Below are 20,609 nucleotides of genomic sequence, written 5' to 3'. Positions count from 1 at the left end.
TGGCACAGACACGAAATTGATGTGGTGTGGTCAGAATAAGGGAACAATGACACATGCAAAGTTTGATGCCAATATGTCAAAGCATTGCAGAGATACAGCCTCAAGAGTAATTTTGGCATAATGGCTCAACTTCGTCGCTGCGGTTTACAAAAACGGTTTCATCTATTGATGCAAAATCCCTAACTTTTTGTTGACACAGTCTGAAGATGATACAATTCGATTTTGGTGGAAATTGGACAAACGGTCTAGGATGAGTTTGAAAAAGTAGGTTTTGATCAAATAAGAACATTGAGGACAGGATGTTTGACCAAATATGGCAAAATTAGTATCTCTGTTCTCGGCATGAGCCAATGACTGTATTATGACCAGTTTCATTAAACTAGGCTAATTTAATCAAAAGTTATTAGCATGTTTGTAAATTTTGTTATAACCTCTGACCACAAGGTGGCACTGCCCTAAAACTTTTTGAGTACCTTCAGGGCATAGCATGGAAGTCACATACCGAGTTTAGTAACAATATACTAATGCATTTGTAAAATGTAGCATTTTTTGACAAAATTCAAAATGGCCGACAGCCAAAATGGCCGATATGGTAAAATTGAATATCAGACGACTCGGCATGCCGTCCTGAATGTAACGAGACCACTTTTATGATTTTTGGACAAACAGTTCAGAAGTTATAAGCAAAAATAGCCATTTTTCGTATCTCCGGACCAGTAGGTGGCGCTGCGCCGAAACGCTTTATGTTGCCTCAAGTCATGCTTGTGATGACATGTACCAAGTTTGGTTTGAATACGATAAAGCGTTGCGGAGATATTGCCTTAAGTGTGTTTTTGCAACCGCTACGTAAAATTTGTTTGCGCGTTTATCGCAAATGATTTGACGAATCAACTTGATTTGCAAGATTTTTTGTCAGCATGGTCTGAAGATGATCTGGTTCAATTTTCGTGCAAATCGGACAAACCGTCTAGGACGAGTTCGCAAAAGTAGGTTTTTTGGAAAATTAAATATGGCGGGGAAATTATCATGACCGAAAATGACGTCATAGGATGCAATTGAATCGGCATGAGCCAATGAATGTATTATGACCAGTTTCATTATACTAAACTAATTAAATCAAAAGTTATTAGCATTTTTGTCAAGTTTGTTATAACTTTTGACCACAAGGTGGCACTGCCCCAAAACTTTTTGAGTACCTTCAGGGCATGGAGTGGAAGTCACATACCGAGTTTAGTAACAATACACTAATGCATTTGTAAAATATAGCATTTTAGCACATAATTCAAAATGGCCGACAGCCAAAATGGCCGATATGGTAAAATTGAATATCAGACGACTCGGCATGCCGTCCTGAATCTAACGAGACTACTTTTATGATTTTTGGACAAACGGTTCAAATGGTATAAGCAAAAACAGCCATTTTTTGTATCTCCGGACCAGTAGGTGGCGCTGCGCCGAAACACTGCATGTAGCCTCAAGTCATGCTTGTGATGACATGTACCAAGTTTGGTTTGAATACGATAAAGCGTTGCGGAGATATTGCCTTAAGAGTGCTTTTGCAACCGCTACGTAAAATTTGTTTGCGCGTTTTTCGCAAATGATTTGACGAATCAACTTGATTTGCAAGATTTTTTGTCAGCATGGTCTGAAGATGATCTGGTTCAATTTTCGTGCAAATCGGATGAACCGTCTAGGACGAGTTCGCAAAAGTAGGTTTTTCGGTTAATTAAAAATGGCGGGAAAATTATTATGACGGAAAATGACGTCATAGGGTGCAATCGAATTGTCTTGAGCCAAGGAATCAGAGGAAAAAAGAATTTCGTTTCTAGCCCTTATGGTTCAAAAGTTATTAGCATAAACATGAGTCTAATTTTGGACTGATGGTGGCGCTAGAGGGATTGAGTTAGAGACTCAAAATTTGCTATGGTGACATTTCAGACTGTCCTCTATTAGTGTGCCAAATTTCATAACTTTTTACCATACGGTTCTATGGGCTGCCATAGACTTCGTGGCGGAAGAAGAAGAAGAAGAAGATGAATAATAATAATAATAGGAACGGGAACGGTTTCAATAGGTGCCTTCGCACCTTCGGTGCTTGGCCCCTAATAATAAGAACGGGAACGGTTTCAATAGGTGCCTTCGCACCTTCGGTGCTTGGCCCCTAATGACAAAACAGAATATATTTTTTTTTATTGGTAGGCTTCCTCTTAAGCCCATCCATCCAAGATGATGGCCCTGTTTGTTTTGGACCAAAAAAAATAATAAATGCCACCTGGTCTAAACCTATCAGAAAGAAGAATTCTTACTTGTCTTTTAACTCCAGGAATTGTTTTTCTAGGTCAGACATTTCATCCAGGCACTGTGATCGTCTTCTCTCACAATCTTCGTCATCCATTTCTGAAAGGGAGAACACACACTCATCCAACCTAGTTCATTCTCTTTTCGATTCCAGTCGGACTTTACTAAACTGCATTCTATATATCAATATATGATCAATGTTGGCTTTTTACAGTATACGCTATTCAAAAGCACTATGCAGTTTAAGGATAAGATTTGGAAGGAGTTTGTTAATTAATTGTTATGCAAAAATTTAAAAAATGTATGGCCCTAAAAATAAGGTTTAGTTTTAGGTAACACTTTACAATAAGGTTAATTAGTTAACATTAGTTAACTACATTAGTTAACATGAACTAATAATGAACTGCACTTATAAACCATTTATTTATCTTTGTAAATGTTAATTTCAACATTTACTAATGCATTATTAAAATCTTGCTAACATTAGTTAATGCACTGTGAACTAACATTAACAAACCATGAACAGCTGGATTTTTATGAACTAACGTTAACAAAGATTAACTAATGCAGAACAGAGGTGTTGTTCATGGTAAGTTCATGTTAACTTATGCATTAACTAATGTTAACTAATACAACCAATACAACCATTGTAAAGTGTTACCTAGTTTTCTTTACGTAAAATATAGTTTTACATTATTTTATTTTAGGGTGAAATATCACTCTCCCAATGCAAACACTTTAAAAGCTGCTGCAACAATACTCCAAGAAAATACACTGAGAAAATTATAAATCATTTAATCTGTTATAAACAGACCTGAACTCTCTTCCTCTTCTTCCTCTTCCTCCTCTGCTTCACTCTCATCCAGGTCGCTGTCCCGCTCCTCTCCACTCTCTTCCATCGTCTCCTCAGCCTCTCCTCCCTCTCTCTCCTCATCCATCTCCCCGTTAGTTTGAGGAACCTCAGAGTCGGCCTCCGTCTCCATCTCCTCCTCTGGCTCTCTGGCAGCGGGATGAGCTGGCATGACTGCTTATAGCACTGTATTGAACAGTGTAATGACAGTGGTAAGATCTCATGGACTACAATTACTTGGTGTCTGGTGCAGCGAATAAACAACCCACACTATTATGCATTCATATATATATATATATATATATATATATATATATATATATATATATATATATATATATATATATATATATATCTCCGATTTTTCATGTTTATTTATATTTTCTCATCAGAAAATGATTATAATAACTTTCATAAGTGATTGATCCATAATAATCTGTTAATAAGTATCCTATATTATATAGTAGGCTACCTATATATTTTTAAATGTTTTTGAAAGAAGTCTCTTATGCTCACCAAGGCTAATATTTTGAAATATTACATTTTAAAATAATTGTTTTCTATTTTAAGAAATTTAAAAATGCAATTTATTCCTATGATGACAAAGCTGAATTTTCAGCATCATTACTCCTGACATGACATGATATTTCAGAATGATTTCTGAAGGATCATGTCATGTCTGATTTGCTGCTCAAGAAACATTTATTATCATTATTATGAATGTTGAAAACCCTAACCCTAAAAATGTTTTAGTGTGTGTGTGGAAACAATGATACCAACATCTGTGGTAAGATTAAAAAGAGAGAGAAATAAATACAATGATTTCTAGTTAACAAATGCTTTAATACATTTAATAAATGCTGTTCATTGAACTTTCTATTCAACAAAGAATCCTGAAAAAAGTATCACCATTTCTGTTCAATTGTTTTCATTTAATATTGATTATAATAAAAAGAAATATTACCCGGGCAGCAAATCAGTATATCAGAATGATTTCTGAAGGATCGTGTGACACTTAAGACTAGAGTAATGATGCTGAAAATGCAGCTTTGCCATAATACATTACATTGTAAAATATATTAAAATAGAAAACAGTTATTTTAATTTGTAATAATAGTTTTTAGATTAAATAAATGCAGACTTGGTAAGCATAAGAAACTTCTTTTACAAACATTATACAATTATAATGTGTCCACACTTTTTAAAGGTACTAGTATGTATAATAGCACACATTTTAGATGTGCGTGTAAAGAGAAATGACCAAACTAAAGACCTCTAGAGGACACTAGCAGCTAAGAGCACAGTACCCTGAGACAGCAGAATATTTTACACCCTATTAACCACTTTATGTTTAATTAGAAAGAGGAAACTCCATGCATTCTTTTGACATCGTTCGCAGTGAGGTGAATCAGCACTCTTCGGTGGGATTTGTGTGACCAGGAGCGCGTTCACAATCTCGACGTACATCATGTACATCCTCTAAAGGCCGCACTGCACTGACTTACATTACAAGCTCATAATTCATTCTGCACATCTATAGCTCAGACATTATCTACTGTGAGATACATTACTAGATACAGTCTCGCGCTGTTCACGTATAGGCTAACTGTGGATTTAAGTTAGTTATAAAAACTCGTTTTCCATTTGAACAACTCCGCACTTCATTCAAACACATAAAGTGTCCGGTTTAACGCGGAACAGTGATGCTAATGTACAAGAGTGAGAAACAAACGTTTACGGCTTTTAAAACGTCTCAATTACAATGTAGTAATTGATTACCTTACTTCGTAACGTTGTATTGGATCTCTTGGTCGCTCCATGAATGTTCTCCGCGAATTAACCGATGAAAGGCACGGGATAACATACACAACGATCTTGCAAACAAACTCTATTAAGTACATAAACCACAGGAAAACAGCTTACCTTTGTGTCGATTATTGCTTAAGTCATGAAAAATATGACATATTGTCGAGTGAATTTGCATATCAGGGCAAGTTGACATCGGACAAGTCTACTTCCTCAGCGTTGATACGTTTGTTGAAACACACTACCGTTTTGAGGCGTCATCCAATCAATGCAAACCTCGCTGCTTCTAAGAACCAATAGAAGCGAAGAGTTGAAGGATCGCAGTCTCGTCCATTTCAGTCCACTGTGATCAAACAGACCAATAGCATTTTGAGCTGCTTAACTTTCTATCAAATGACATGTTTCTCTCTAAAAAAATGTTTTAAATATAGTGGATGAGCAGGAGGCGCATATTTTGCTAGAAAATATGCAACTTATTCTTACAATTTCTTAAACTAGCAATGAAGAATTTGTATTCAGTCAAGCAAGAAAAGAAACAGCCACACAAAAATGTTATTTAACATATTTTTATTAAAGTTGCATAAAAGTGTAACAAAATTGGGCAAAAAACAAGACAGTTTAGTATTGCTACAAGATATTTTTTTCTCCAAAAGGTATGACTTTGCTTACACAATTGCTTACAGTTTTTCCTAATTCATATAAATGAGTCCAGTTGATTCTTTCAGTCCTCCGCTGTCCAATTGGATGCGGAAAAGAGAAATGAACAGCACTACAAGGTCCACATAATGATAAAAACAGATGCTTCCATTTTATGTTAATAGATGTTAATGCATCTAAAAATGCTCTGTATGTAGTCAACTTCCATTCCTAGTAAAAAACAGAATCACTGAAAGTAGTAAAGTACAAGAAGCTTTTTATCCCAAAACCTCAAAAAGATTTCCACTTTTGCAGGCTTGCCGCTATTTTTTTTTTCTTCCTTCAATTCCTCAAACATGATTCAATTCATTTGGTTGTCATAACATAAATTTAACCTAAGGCAACATCTGAAAGTAGGAAGAGTGACTTGTGTACAATGAAATGCTGAAGCGCAGTTGAAAAAGAGAAAATTAAAATGGGGGTTCAAAGAAAAACTATAAGTGTGCAGAAAAAGAGAGAAAACAGTTGAGAGTGTTGTCAGTGTACCTGCCTTTATGTAATACACAAGTGAACTCAGATGGGAGTGTGGAGGAGCTTCAGTGTATGATCAGTGTGTGTTAGTATGTGATGGGAAGCTCTCCCGAAACACCTGCTGGAAATGTTGGACTGGTGAATTTCAAGAGCACTGAGTGAGACTATTAGCCCTCTTATTATAGTGTTTGATTGGCTGAGACAAAAAGAGCAGATGGCTTCCTGTGAGAGATGATTTAGGAGAGTCATGTGAGAGGATTAATTCTAAACGTACGCTTGGCAGTGACCATGACCCACTGCAGCTTGTCTAGCCTGCTCTCATCCAGATTCCAGTCCCTCCCTATCGGTCTCTGGAAGAGTCAATGTGCACATCTGTGGATGTATGTGAGGCCCAAGAGCCTCAGCTGTGGTTGGGTTTGTGTGGTTATTTCTCCTGATCCCTGAGGGTGGTGATGCCCATGAATTTCAGAGAGTGTGTGTGTGTATGTGTATGTGTATGTGTATAATATATATATATGTATGTATATGTATGTGTGTGTGTGTGTGTGTGTGTGTGTGTGTGCCCGTGTGTGTGTGTGGGATGTGGGATGTGTAAAATTAAAGAAAAGAATCAAAGCCCCGTTTTTTTCCTACACACATTTCCTTCCACTGTTAATACCACAAATCCAAAGTAACTCCCTCACTTTATAACCGCTTTAATCACTCTCTTTATTAGTTTTTTTAATTAAAAATGTTCCTGCACGTATTCAAGGAAGAGGAGGATCAAAAATAGTGAGAGAGAGAAAAAAATCCACAAGGCCGCTTCTGTTTGATCTCCTCTAACGTCATTTTAAACCAAGGATCGTCACAGTTTCACAAAGGGTTTTAGTCCATGTGTTCATTGAGAGAGCAGGGAGCTTTGAAACCAAATTGAAACAATATTTTAACAAAAATCAGAGTTTATAAAATAAAACCATTCTATGCATAAAGACTAACGGAAGAAAACAAAAAAAGCAGTCATGAAAATATGTTTAAACCATTTCAAAACAAAGAAATCTTCCCCCCTTTACAAAAAAAGTGAAATAAAATAATACAAATTAAATTAACAAAATGAGAAAAAATAAGCCCTGCTTATAAGGATCTGATTGAATCTCCCATAACTTTGCCTCCACCTCCTCCTCAACGGATGCAAAGGAGCAACCGGACTGGATGAGCACCTGCTCAGGAGTGAATAGTCACGCCCCTAAAATTGGAAAAGGAGGGATAGGATTGGTTGAGGAGCGGTGGAGGTGGGAGGAGCTTCACTTCTTCTGAGGAGTACTGAGCTTCTGCATGCCACGGATCTTGTCCAGCAATTCAGCTACAAACTCCTACGAAAGAAGAAAAAGGAGCAATTTTTTTTTCAAATTTAGCAGAGAGGTGGGTAGTTGAGTAGTTGATTCTGCAGATTTCTCCCTAATTTGAACAGCTGTAAGTCTTAAAACTGTACACATTCATTTGTTTATCCTCATTATGAAGAGAATTAATGTGGTTTAAATATTTGTCTAAATTAATTCTGCTTTCAGCTGTCGATGTGTATAGTGCTCTTAGCTCTGTCCATATTGTCATATTTAAATCCATTTCTCATAGTTTCACAGATCTTTTCACAGAATAGGATATAAAATGTGAAAAAAATCTGTTATTGGTTTTTATTTTTATATTTTCTGTTTTCATTTTAATTTTAGTTAGTTTTAGTAATTTTGCCAAGTTAAACTAAAAGCAAATTAGAAATGTTGCCTTAAAAAAACAAAAAAACAAACATTTTATTTCATTACATTTTTATTTTATTTAAAGCAAACATTTTTAATGGTTTTAGCTTTAATTTCAGTTAACTATAATAACAATTTACTCACTTCAGTAGGTTTATAACAGTCTACCAGCAGGTCCTGTTGGAAAACAAGAGAAAGAATGTCATACAAATGTAAAGCCTGTTAAAAACTGAAGATAAAATATATATTATGACATTTTTGAGAAGGATACCTTGACTCGTGCGGCGCGGTCTACGTCGCTCTCCATGTCCAACAGCTCATCCACATCAATCTCCAGCTCTGGGATTGCCTCTTCCTGTGACACATAAGCATAAGCATCATGAAGTAGAAGCAAATGATCTGTTTGGATCAAGGATACGTCTTTATTCAAACACCCCCAAGAAGTAACAACTAATTAGAAATTACACAACTATACTCGGTAATTCCCTACAGCTCCTGGAAATGATGTAGTATTCCCAGAGGGCAAAGAAACAGTGGGGAAAGAGTAGCTAGGCAGAGACAACGGAAACACTGTGACGCTGGTTGCACGGATGACTCTGGAATGTTTGTGTATGTAAGTGAGTCTCAGACTGGGGATCTGTCTTTAAGGCAGTTATATACAAGTAGCAGTTTCTTATCAAGTCCCCACCAGGGTTGATGAAGGTCAGTGTAATACTGCCTCCTCACCACTAGAGGTATCTCTTGTGTCACACAAACAGTTAAAAGTCAGCCTTTGGGACAAACCGTACATAATACAAAAATAAAGTTATCCAGTTAGTTAGGAGATCAGCACAAGGAGAAGAAACTTAAGTTTGATTCAAGTAGGCTACATATCCATTTGAGTCACCATCCTCTTAACCACTTTAGTGGAATTTATGAATCTATTTAGAGCAATGATGGTTGTGTTACTCACTGGTGCGTATTGAGATCAGTGTCTACATGCCCTGGAGTAAAAACATCTAGCTTGTGTAATTGCATATAAAATATATATGCATGCTCAAGTAATTATTCGTATTATTAATGTTGAAAATGGCTGATAGTTAATGTGTTTGTGGCAACTGTGATAGAAAGTTTATAATACATTAAATTAAAATAATTTTTTAACATTGTGAATGTCTTTACGGTCACTTTTGATCAATTTAATGCAAAGTATTCATTTCTTTACCAAAAAAATATTGCTGAGCCCATTTTTGAATGTTGTGTGTTGTTTTGTGGCCTGTCTTGGAGCAATACTATTGAAGGAATACAATCTAAACTAAGGATTAAAATTGGAATTAAAGTTTATTAAAATATGTATTTTCAGTTATGCTTAGTTTCTTCTTACAATGTAATTATACATTTAAGTACTGAGTAATATTAATTAACTGCATATACTTATTATAGGGTTAGGATTAAGCTTGGTTTAAGATTAGCTGCATGTAATTATGCATAATTTATAGTTATTACTAGTAACTACATGTAACATATAACGGACACTGTAAAATAAAGTGATTTTTCCATATAAACTTGCTCTTGCATGCTGTGTATTTACATAAAGTCTGATTTCACTATTATAGCCCGTCCATCTTATAATTTGTCTACTGTTTGATGATGAGGAAGACATTAATTGACAGTTGTTATGTTAAAGGTGTGATGATTCAAGTTCCAGCATCATCTAATCATGACTAAGACAGAACATCAGGACTAAAAGAGAAGTTGAATAAAGCAGCAAAACATTTAAGACCAAATGTGCCTTTGCAAAGATTTAGATAAGCATGTTTGTTTTGAGAAATACTGCTGTGTTTGGCTATTTTTATCAGCCCAGTTCACATATTTGGCCTTGGGCTGTTGGCAAGGCGCTGGCCATGAAACAGATCTGTCTGCTTTTCTTTCCTTACTTTAGTCTGCCATCAGACGCCTTTGTCTTTATCTCTGATCACAAATTGCCTAATAACTTTAATTCAAATCAAAACCCTGATTCAAATTCAAAAGCTCTTCATATCCCTGTTATAGTTTTAGCTCTGTTTTTAAGAGTAAAAATCCAACTGTGCTAGTGGAGACTCCAAACCTCAATTATACGCTGCTGTATTTTTTCGTCTTGTCCCTTTAGTCTGCCAATTTGGCTTCTTTCTATAAAGTTGTCTCTTTCAATAAAGACTAGTTAATACGTTTCTCTCCCCACAAAGCTATAAATGGTCTTCACAAGACTCGCAAACCCCCCTTTCTCTCTCTCTCTCTCTCTCTCTCTCCCGTTCGTTCACGTTTCCACTCTCCCTATTCTGCAAACATTTGCTCCCTCAAAGCCTTTCCAAAACACACTTCATCTTCCAGACACACACACACACACACACACACACAAGTCTTATGAACACGCATAAGCTCATTGTGGTTCTGCCGCTGTGACTCATACGGCATATTAAAATATCATCTGTCTAGAGAAACAAGCAGTGAAGTGAGGAACATTAAAACTGCCCATTGCTTCACAATGGAAAAATCAAAAGACACATGCAGGAACGGGTCTATTTCTAGAGCTGATGCTTTTTGTCTCCATTCAAACGCGCGCTCTCTCTCTCTCTCTCTCATTCTCGTTGCTACTATCAGTACTTTGTCTTTTCACCGCTCTCTTCCTCCCCCTCGGTTTGAGCAGCCCAGACCAGCTGTCATTGCACCTGCCTGGCTACCCCTTGCCCAAATCTCTGTCTCTCTCACCAACACAAGAACACACACTACAGTTCATTCAGGCACACTGATATTGCCATGGCATCGTCACATGCAAATGGAAGCTTTAATTGCTCTGTTGAATTAACAAACCTTCAATTTGTGTCTATGACCGAGTAGTGCACATATAACTAAAGGGTGCATGAATACACAGGAGAGAATGAGCTGTAAAAACCACTTGAGTTGGCTGCTAAGGGCTGGAATGTGAGTGTGAGAGAGTTTATGTGTGTGTGTGTGTGTGTGTGTGTGTGTGTGTGTGTGTGTGTGTGTGTGTGTGTGTGTGTGTGTGTGTGTGTGTGTGTGTGTGTGTGTGTGTGTGTGTGTGTGTGTGTGTGTGTGTGTGTGTGTGTGTGTGTGTGTGTGTGTGTGTGTGTGTGTGCGTGTGCGCGTGTGCGCGTGTACACAAGACAGACAAAGAATGCAAGGCACAACATGTGGGCACCATGTGCTACTAGCCACTCAGAGACAAGGAAAAAAGATTAAAAAAAGAGCAATAGACAGGAAATACAAATATCACCAAAAAGCCTCTCAAAATCACCTAGACATTCATTAAATCCACAGAGCTGGTCATTCACACTAAGTTTAGATAACCAATTAATGGTAATTTAGCCAGTGCTTTTATCCCAAGCGATTTACAGTACACTTATTATTAATTCTATTTAACTCCTTACTCTTATTGAACTCGTTCATTTGGTTTTCAGAGTCGCACAGGGTCCTTGCACCGGCCGTTCATTATGCAGGCCCATGATCACAAACTCAGCATTCAGAAGTAATTGACTATACTATTTAGAGGGTTGCTCTCATGCTCACTCACTCTAAAAGTATTTTATTTAGTGTCCATAGATCTGTGTATACTTGAATAAAGCAACATTATCTCTAGTCAGAGGTCATGACCACTACTTCAGATATAGCCAACCAATACTTCCTCTAAAAGTAGTTTTGGTATGGTCATGCCATGGTTTCCCATGTACACTTAGCTAGAGAAACTTTACATTTAACAGAGGTAAGGCTCACCCTATTTAGGTTAATCAGTCAACATTCAGTTGTCCTACATGGAAATTCCCTTTATTAGCCTTCACAGTCCAAGTACACTTGAACTATAATAATTGTTCACATTAAATCATGTAGATTTTGGGTGTAGTTCCGGTAATCTCGAAATGTGGAGAGGAGAGATGGGGGAAGAGGCAGTGAAGGGAAAGAAATGTAAATACTTGAGTGATCAACTCAATGTGGTTGCGTATCGGGTGGGGGGATGCTAATTTCACAAGAGAGAGTTCAGATGTTAATTTCCTTTGTTTTCTCTGAGAGTCACCCTCGCTTCCATTTCGTACAGTCTCTCCAGTCTTACAATCCAAATCAACAAATGAGGAACATCACAAGCAATAACTGCTTAAGGTATTAGTCAACGTACCGGGCTGACAAGTTTCAAGAGTAAGCTAGAGTAGCACAGAAACTACAGCAGAAGTTAAAAGGCAGAACAGTTGAGCAAAGAGAGAACAAGGAGATTTATATATGATTAATTTATAGGAAGTGACTTTGATTGTGGTTGTGGTGTAGATTAAAAGTCTGTGAAAGAGGCGTCTTCCGTTACTTGTGGAAGTTGTAAGATTATTATGATTGCTATTAAAGGGTTAGTTGTTAGTGAAATGAAAATAATGTCATTTATTACTCACCCTCATGCCGATCCACACCCGTAAGACCTCCGTTCATCTTCGGAACACAAATGAAGATATTTTGTTGAAATCCAAAGGCTCAGTGAGGCCTGCATAGGCATCTTTGTAATTTGCACTCTCAAGATCCATTAATGTACTAAAAACATATTTAAATCGGTCCATGTGAGTACAGTGGTTCAATATTAATATTATAAAGCGACGAGAATATTTTTTGTGCGCCAAAAAAACCCGAAATAATATTTATATAGTGATAACCGATTTCAAAACACTGCTACATGAAGCTTTGGAGCGGAAACGAATCAGCGAATCGATTCAGCTGTTCGGATCGCCAAAGTCACGTGATTTCAGCAGTTTGGTGGTTTGACACGCGATCCAAATCAGGATTCGACTCGCTGATTCGTTTCCGCTCCGAAGCTTCATAAAGCAGTGTTTTGAAATCGGTTATCACTATATAAGTCATTATTAGTTTTTTTGGCACACGAAAAATATTCTCGTCGCTTTATAATATTAATATTATACCACTGTACTCACATGGACTGATTTAAATATGTTTTTACTACATTAATGGATCTTGATAGTGTAAATTACATTGATGCCTATGCAGGCCTCACTGAGCTTTCGGATTTCACCAAAAATATCTTCATTTGTGTTCCGAAGATGAACGGAGGTCTTACGGGTGTGGAACAGCATGAGGATGAGTAATAAATGAAATTATTTTCATTTTTGGGTGAACTAACCCTTTAAATGGTTACTATACTAATACTAATACTAATAATACCATTATATTTATATTGCAAATTTATTTTCATGTTTAATTGTTAAGCTAAATATTTCTTTATTGTGAATGAATAGCTGTTCTGTAAAAAAAAAAAAATCCAGCCCAAATCCTAAACATTTACACTCACAACAGCCTGAAAACTGCACTTGTACACTTGTCTAATGCCCACTTGTTGTGTAGGAGCTCCCAGTTGTTGTTTAAATCCTAAATCAAACAGTGTTGTCAGCAACAAACACAAATGGGAATACAACATTATTCTAACTACTTAATGAAGCATAAGACCAAACAGTGACCACAGCCACAGTACACAGTATACACTACCATTCAAAAGATTGGGGTAGTAAGAATGTATTTATTAATTAATATGTCTATTCAGCAAGGCATAAATGATCAAAAGTGACAGTAAAACATAAACTTAATACAAAAAATAAATTTTAAATGTTCTATTCATCAAAGAATGTATGCATCACGGTTTCCATATAATATTAAGCAGCACAACCGTTGTCAGCATTGATAATAGAATACATTTTTATTAAGCAGCAAATCAGAATATTACAATGATTTCTGATCATTGATTCTGTGACACTGAAGACTGGAGTAAAGGCTGCTGTATTTTTGTTCAAATAAACAGTCTTGGTGAGCATAAGACTAAAATATCTTACTGGCGCTGGCCCCAAACTTTTGAACGGTAGTGTACATGTCATATATACAAGGTCAAACACTGTGTGATGGAGCATTGTACTCTTCCAGGACCAGACTTCTGACTATCAGCATACAATTTGAACAAACTTAGAAAGAAAGAAACTAAATCACTAATCATTTTCATTTCTGAGACCAGAAATTGATGATACAGCAATCTTGCAGCAGTGTCTTTTCAGATTGGAAATGGCAATTTCAGCTCTTGTAATATTCATCAGACATCAGTGAATGGACAGTGTCTGAGACCAAGTGCTTTGTGTCCATGTGAGTCAACCTGTTGGTAAATGTGCAGAGGTGTGTAGAGTTGCATTAGTCAGGGAGAACATGTCTACCTAGGATTTATGGATGACTGCATTTATGTCTGGAAATACATGTCTGTGTGTGTAACCTTTATAATTCAGCATTTGTGAGTAAGAGCATCTACAGCACTATAGGTCTCTTGCGGTTATGGTGAATCTGATGTGACATTATGAGAGCAGGAGGGTCTCAGACTCAGCGCTAGTTTGACCTACATTACACAGCTGTCTTCATCACCAAGGATGAGGATGGTTGCAATATGGACTCACTGATGGGGCCCTTGAGGTGCCAGACATAACTTGAACTTAGCCAAAAGGCTTTCAGTTCCTATGCGACCTTGTCCAAAACAATAACAAGAGCATTAAATAACATATTTCCAAAGCATAGTATAGATGTTGTATTCTCAGTATCCTCAATATCCTGTGACTGAGTGATGTTTGAGTTAAGGCAGCCAATATTCCAGGTTCAATACAAGCGAAGCTCTATCAATGGAAAAAAAGTATTGAAACGGAAAAATATATGGAAAAACCTACAAAACAAAAGTACACAAGACAAGGCATTTTTGTTCAATTACTATTTGGTCTGAAGGGAAAATTATCCTTTCTAGGAGGGAATTCATTTTTAAATGGATGAACTTCTATGCATTTCCAAATTTAAAATCCATGGTATTTTCACTATGTGAACAGTGCTTTACAGATAGTTATGTCACATGCTGTTATGGTACATCATTGAATGTCTAGCACAAAATTTACCTGCTTAGATCATGACAATGAAGTTAAAAGATTGGAAAGAACTTCACAGACAAGGTCAGTAAACTATAAATTCATATCATATTAAGGCCCGTTTACACCAACAACAATAACTATAACAGTGCCCATGGTATATTACACTATAAGTTTATTAAAAGTACTGCAGTTATATCGTCTACCACCAATTCTTGAGCTCTTAAAAGTTGAGTGGATTCTAGCTGTTTTTATCGTTTATCAGCTGGAAAACGAATTCTAAAGAAATTGTTGCTCTTGTGTTGTGTATAGTTGTGGTGTAAACTTCGCCATTCTCTAAAATTTGAACAATTTATCCCCCGGTTTCACAGACAAGGCTTAAACCCAGTCCAAAACTAAAATGCATGTTTGAGCTGTTTTAACCGAACGCAACTTGCAGTGATATATCTTAAAACATGTCAGTGCCATTGTTTTTTTCTCAAGATGCACATTGCACAACACTAATGTTTTTTTCCAAGGCACGTTTATAAAGCTACTTAAATATCCTAATTAACTAAGGCCTAATATCCTGGCTTAAATCTAAGCCCTCTCTGTGAAACCAGGCCTATAAACGCCTAATTAATTCCATAATTTAAAACAATTAAATGTAAAATTAAAAATACTAAAGTACTAGTCAAAGTTACTTTCTGAGGTAATCAACGTTATACCACAGATGCTATTGACAGAACCGGACCTGTATTGACCCAGAACATCCTCTGAGCTTCAGATGATACACGAGAAGGACAGAGATTGACGTCATGACGTATTAAGGGCAAAACAGATCAACATCATTCAACAGCCAGTAAATCTCAGATTTACACCTCATTTATCATGCAGATGTTGAAGCAAATCCCTATTTTTGTTAATTGCCTGGATAAACATGCTGTTGCAAAAGTGACAATGACACTAAATTAACTTTTGTATAGTTGTATAGTAATTGATTGTTGAAATTGAATAATTTCCTGTTTTTTCCTGTGTATGACTGTTAAGCTGCTTTGAAGAAATCTGTTTTACATAAAGTGCTATACAAGCAAACCTGACTTGACAAGCTTTTATCATAAAAAAAATGCATATACATTTTATCATTTGAATCTTACAAAAATCACAGGCAACTGTATATGATGGGCCCTTCTTAATAGGGTATATCTCTAAATATAATATATGGTAAATATATGCCAAAAATGAAGCACAAATTTCATAAATTAAGGGGGTGACTGTGACACAGCATATTCAATTACACATCTTACCATACTCTCTACTAAAACTTTACCAAAGATGTTAATATCTCTGATTTCAAAGTGTCTTGTGTTAAGGTGATGTTCCCATGAAGTGTTTGTTCTATCTGAGCAGATGTTGATCTGCGCTGTTTATGCTCTGATGCATGTGCGTATTTGCTCAGCGCTGACAGAGTAATTTATGCCTGATATCTGATCACATATTCAAGTGCCAGCACTTCTACCTGTGGCTAATGACTGCAGGAGTTTCTGCATGGGCTGGTTAATCTCTGATGCCAAGATAAGATTGGGGAAAGAAAGAGAACAGAGATGAAGATGATATAGAAGAAAAAAGACAGACTGAGAGAGAGAGAGCAGAAGAAGAAAATGTGTAGGCATCAGACACTGGTGTGAAAAAATACTTCCATTGGTTTGAATTTATCAATAAATCTAACAGCCTTTACACCCACATAATCTTGCTCACTTTGTCTCACGCTTTTACTGTGAGCATATGCAAAAAGTAGCTTAATATTACCCATGAGACAAATTACATTTAAGTCCAGGTGTGTACATTCAACAGCTCTCATCATTGCACAACATCCAGCATAACTGGAGGAGTAATTCAGGCATTTCCTTTAGATATTTTAGCTGTTGGTAAAATCCCACATCCTGGGGCAATACACAGGAAAAAAAATGATTCATTTACATTTACATTTACATTTATGCATTTGGCAGACGCTTTTATCCAAAGCGACTTACATTGCATTCAAGGAACACATTTTACATTTTTGCCAATTCTTGCTTTCCCTGGGAATCGAACCCATGACCTTGGCGTTGCTAGCGTCATGCTCTACTGTTTGAGCTATAGGTAAGCTATTTAAAGACAGTGAGGAAAAGTTTTTTATACACCAGCTCTTAAATGTTCAGATGACTTGCTGATTAAGTGAATTGGTGTGAGTACATGCATGAGTGAATAAAACGATGATTCTTTGGAGAGGCCTGACATTGATAACTGAGAACAGAGATCTATAAGCTGCCAGAAACAAAAGGAACAAGACACTGAGGCTGATGCTGCTTCAAGAATTCGAAGTGCGGATCGACGCACACTCTAACGGCTGATATTGCCCACAAACCATTGCGAGTTAGACAAGGATTAAATTAGAACTACAAAAGTGTTAAAAAACTACAAACATGACGGATGTGCGAGTCCGACAGTTAAGTCGAGGTTTAGATTAAGGGGCTTTAGTGATCAATTATCAGTATTTAACCTGACGAAAAGATATTTCTTCAATGTTATCCACATTATATTTCACCTGCAGTAGCATTGTGAACTTTTGTAATGATACGTTTGGCCATTAACTTTTAAATGCATTATCATATTTAAACTGCAAACACATGAGAGTCTCTGCATTAAAGACCCACAAATGGCAGATCAACGTGCTACTACATTTCTCTCCGACACAGTAGGAAATGAAACAGAATGTGGAGGATTTGAAGTTGAACTGTGATGATTATTGACAAGGCAGTTTAAACAGTGACGGGCTGCACGTAACTAACCGACAGAGTCCGTTAAAGATGACGAAGTAGTATGTCCCAAAGCTTGCATACTCTTTTGCTACACACTCAAAAGTATGTATTTTTTCTTCCCAAAAAGAGTACATACTTTTAGGTCGTAGTATAAGTAGGCGAATTGGGACGCAGCATGAGTCTTTTTAAGACAAGGGATGCATAGCGATAGTTGGCTAATCTGAAGCTAGGAAGAGTTTAGTTTGACAGCTGTGGGAAGTTTAACACAAAACAGGGTTTGCATGAAGACGCGAGGGAAAACCTTAATTTGAAGAAAAAAAGAACGCTTACAATAAGAAGGGAAATTAACATTTAGTAATTGAGACATTACTCTTAAAGGTGAAGTATGTAGTTTCTGCGATACTAGTGGCATCTAGCGGAATTACAGAAATACGGCATATTTGGCAAACGCCCCTTTCATGCGTCACATCTTGCGTTGCCACACCTTCAAACTGACAGAGAAGGTCTGGACTTTATTGCAGCTTTCACTGGTGAAGGACCGCCCAAGAGGACGTCTGACCGACATGTAAAGTATCAAATCACAGTCATTTTTGTTCTTCGTCATGTTTAGGGCAGTGAGCACATAAAGATGATGCCCCTATGTTAAGGTGACCATGCGTCCAAACGGAAAACAGGGACGTTTGGTCACCTTATCATAGGTGCATCATCTTTATGTGTTTTTACAGTTCGTTAAAAACAACCTACAAAATAGGACCAATCGAGTAGTGATTATTTTCACCAATAGACTATTTTCGACCAGACCAAAAATCCTAATAATCAAACTAAATCATAATAGTTATTAATGTTAACAATAATATAGGGAACCCACAACAATTGAAAAAAACTAAAACATTCAAAAATGTATTGTCCCCGTTTTTTAATTAATAGATAACTACACATTAGATTTCAGTGATATTTTGACCACTCAAAAAGGAAATGTCCCAGGTTTCCATTTCAGAAATCTGGTCACCTAAAGGCCTGTTCACACCGAGGCGATTTTGGCGCGCGTTTATCGCCGACGTTTAACGCCTCGTGACAAAACAAAGGGCGCCAATGTGAGTGTGCACACCGACGCGCAATCAAGCGTCATTTAAAAAAAAAAAAAACGCCTCGGGTTCGTTTTTTTATTTTGACGCGGCGTGTTAAAAACTGGCCGACCAATGAGATCCGCGCTTTTGTTCACGTGCCTGGAGCTGCTGAAGTGACAGTAAAACACAACTTGGTGGCGCTCAAGCACAAAACGGTCTTGCCGAGCACACATTGATACGACGAATAAGTAGTAAGTAGACAAAGAAGAAGATGAGCTGCTAATGCTGCTTGCCAGTTAGCAAAAAGTGTGTGAATGATTTTGGCCATAGACATAATATATCTATGGTTTTGGCAAGCACGTAAAAACTGTCTCTCTTCTTCTTCTGTGTGACAAGCGAGTGTCAGAAGCGTAAAGTGCCGCAAGCACCACCTTGTGTACCGGGAGCGCTATCTACTGAATGTGCACGTTCACTCGGTACATCGCCAGTGAAAATCGCTTGGGTGTGAACAATCAAGACCTGACGGAAAACGTCACGAAAAACGCTGGCGATAAGCGCGCGCAATATTCGTCCCGGTGTGTATAGGCCTTTACCCTATGATAACAGAACCTTACCCTATGATAACTTGAATAATAAATTATTCAAGAACGTTGTGCAAGTTTACTGCAACAATGGCACCACAAACTTTAGTTTAGTTGATTCGGATAAGTGCTCATTGTCACAGTTGCTTTCTTCTACCAGGCTTTCTTCTACCAAGAGGGGATTTAACGTCACGATAGCTTTGTTTTCAGACGGACAGTTAAAGAAAGCGACTAAGGGTGCTCCGATCAGGATTTTTGGAGCCTATCACCGATCGCAGGAAGCAGTATCTGCCGATACGATCACCGATACGGATCTATTTGAAGCCTTCTTATTATCATGTAGAATTATTGATAGGGAATTTTACAGACATTCAATCAGGCCCTGAATTGTATTTCGGACAATAGGGGAATCCCCCCTTAGGTGACTCTTGTCATATAAATGTATATAATTATCTCACCTAAATATTTGATCATGCAGTGCATTTTTGTTTTTAAAGACAAATTTTCAGGTAGGTGTAACATCAGTATTGCGGTAAGAAATACTAAAGACATTTAATAAGGAATCAAATGTAAATTAACATTGGTCTTCCCTGAATAAATTAAATTAGATTAATCCTTACACTTAAGGTTGCAAAAGTTAGTCATTCAAGAGCAGTGAGTGTCATAAAGGTTCATCAAACAACACAAGACAAAGAGAAACTCAGAGACAGCAGCAGTTTATTCGACTGCTGTCACTTTAAGAGCGAACACGGATACAGTTGCACAAACGTTCACTCGCGAGTCACGACGGGGTTTACGTGCATACTCGTCAAGGCGGTAATGTAGTACATACATTTGTGTGTATCTGACCATTTCAGCGCAATTTGTACTCGCAAGCTTTTTGTGAGATGGCCTGTGTGTGTGTGTGTGTGTGTGTGTGTGTGTGTGTGTGTGTGTGTGTGTGTGTGTGTGTGTGTGCAAAGCACGCGAGTGCTGAGCGGTTTGAACACTGCAAGACTTAAAAATAAATGTAAATGATATACTTTAGTTACGATGCGACACTGCCTCGATTGTGTAAGTGGCAAATCCTGTGTCAACTGTGCAGCTCGATTTTAGTGCAGATGCGATGCGGTGATGTGAAGTCATTTGAGCATTATGAAAGTGAAAGAGAGAGCGCGCGCACGCGGTGATTGACTCGCGCTGTTTGTGAACTTACGTCTCACAGAAAGTTTTCAAATGACTTTGTAAGTTATTTAATACAGAAATATGAATTGTTCCTCACCTTCAGCATTATAATTATTTTACCCGCACCGGAAAGAGAATGAGACGGTGTCGCTGCATGTCATGCCTTAGCTCTCACGGCAGGCGCAAGGTTTTATGTTTCGTCAGCATGAGATCGGTTCATGAGATCGGCCTTTTTAGAGACCGCCGATCAATCGGAACACCCCT

At 37.3% G+C, this 20,609-nt stretch overlaps 2 protein-coding genes across 4 annotated transcripts in view; both read right to left on the bottom strand.

Moving 5' to 3' along the window:
- The window catches only part of brms1 (BRMS1 transcriptional repressor and anoikis regulator), a 63,179-nt gene extending 57,958 nt beyond the window's left edge, over positions 1 to 5,221 (bottom strand). For all 3 annotated transcript variants that reach the window (XM_079810804.1, XM_079810805.1, XM_079810806.1), the window contains exons 1-3: positions 5,072 to 5,221; positions 3,113 to 3,334; positions 2,307 to 2,397 (exon numbers count right to left, since the gene is read on the bottom strand). In XM_079810804.1, the coding sequence (XP_079666930.1) occupies positions 2,307 to 2,397; positions 3,113 to 3,320 (299 nt within the window). In that variant the 5' untranslated portion in view covers positions 3,321 to 3,334; positions 5,072 to 5,221. The remainder of the gene's footprint in view (positions 1 to 2,306; positions 2,398 to 3,112; positions 3,335 to 5,071) is intronic.
- A 283-nt stretch (positions 5,222 to 5,504) lies between these two features.
- ppp1r14bb (protein phosphatase 1, regulatory (inhibitor) subunit 14Bb) overlaps positions 5,505 to 20,609 on the bottom strand; it is a 37,260-nt gene continuing 22,155 nt past the window's right edge. Inside the window, exons 2-4 of the mRNA XM_079810657.1 lie at positions 8,120 to 8,203; positions 7,993 to 8,025; positions 5,505 to 7,470 (exon numbers count right to left, since the gene is read on the bottom strand). Coding sequence (XP_079666783.1) covers positions 7,402 to 7,470; positions 7,993 to 8,025; positions 8,120 to 8,203 — 186 coding nt within the window. The 3' untranslated portion in view covers positions 5,505 to 7,401. The remainder of the gene's footprint in view (positions 7,471 to 7,992; positions 8,026 to 8,119; positions 8,204 to 20,609) is intronic.

The sequence above is a fragment of the Gobio gobio genome, assembly GCF_949357685.1.
Source record: "Gobio gobio genome assembly, chromosome: 2".
Taxonomy (NCBI): domain Eukaryota; kingdom Metazoa; phylum Chordata; class Actinopteri; order Cypriniformes; family Gobionidae; genus Gobio; species Gobio gobio.
The sequence above is the reverse complement of the archived record's forward strand: the minus strand, read 5'-3'. Positions and strand labels throughout refer to the sequence as shown.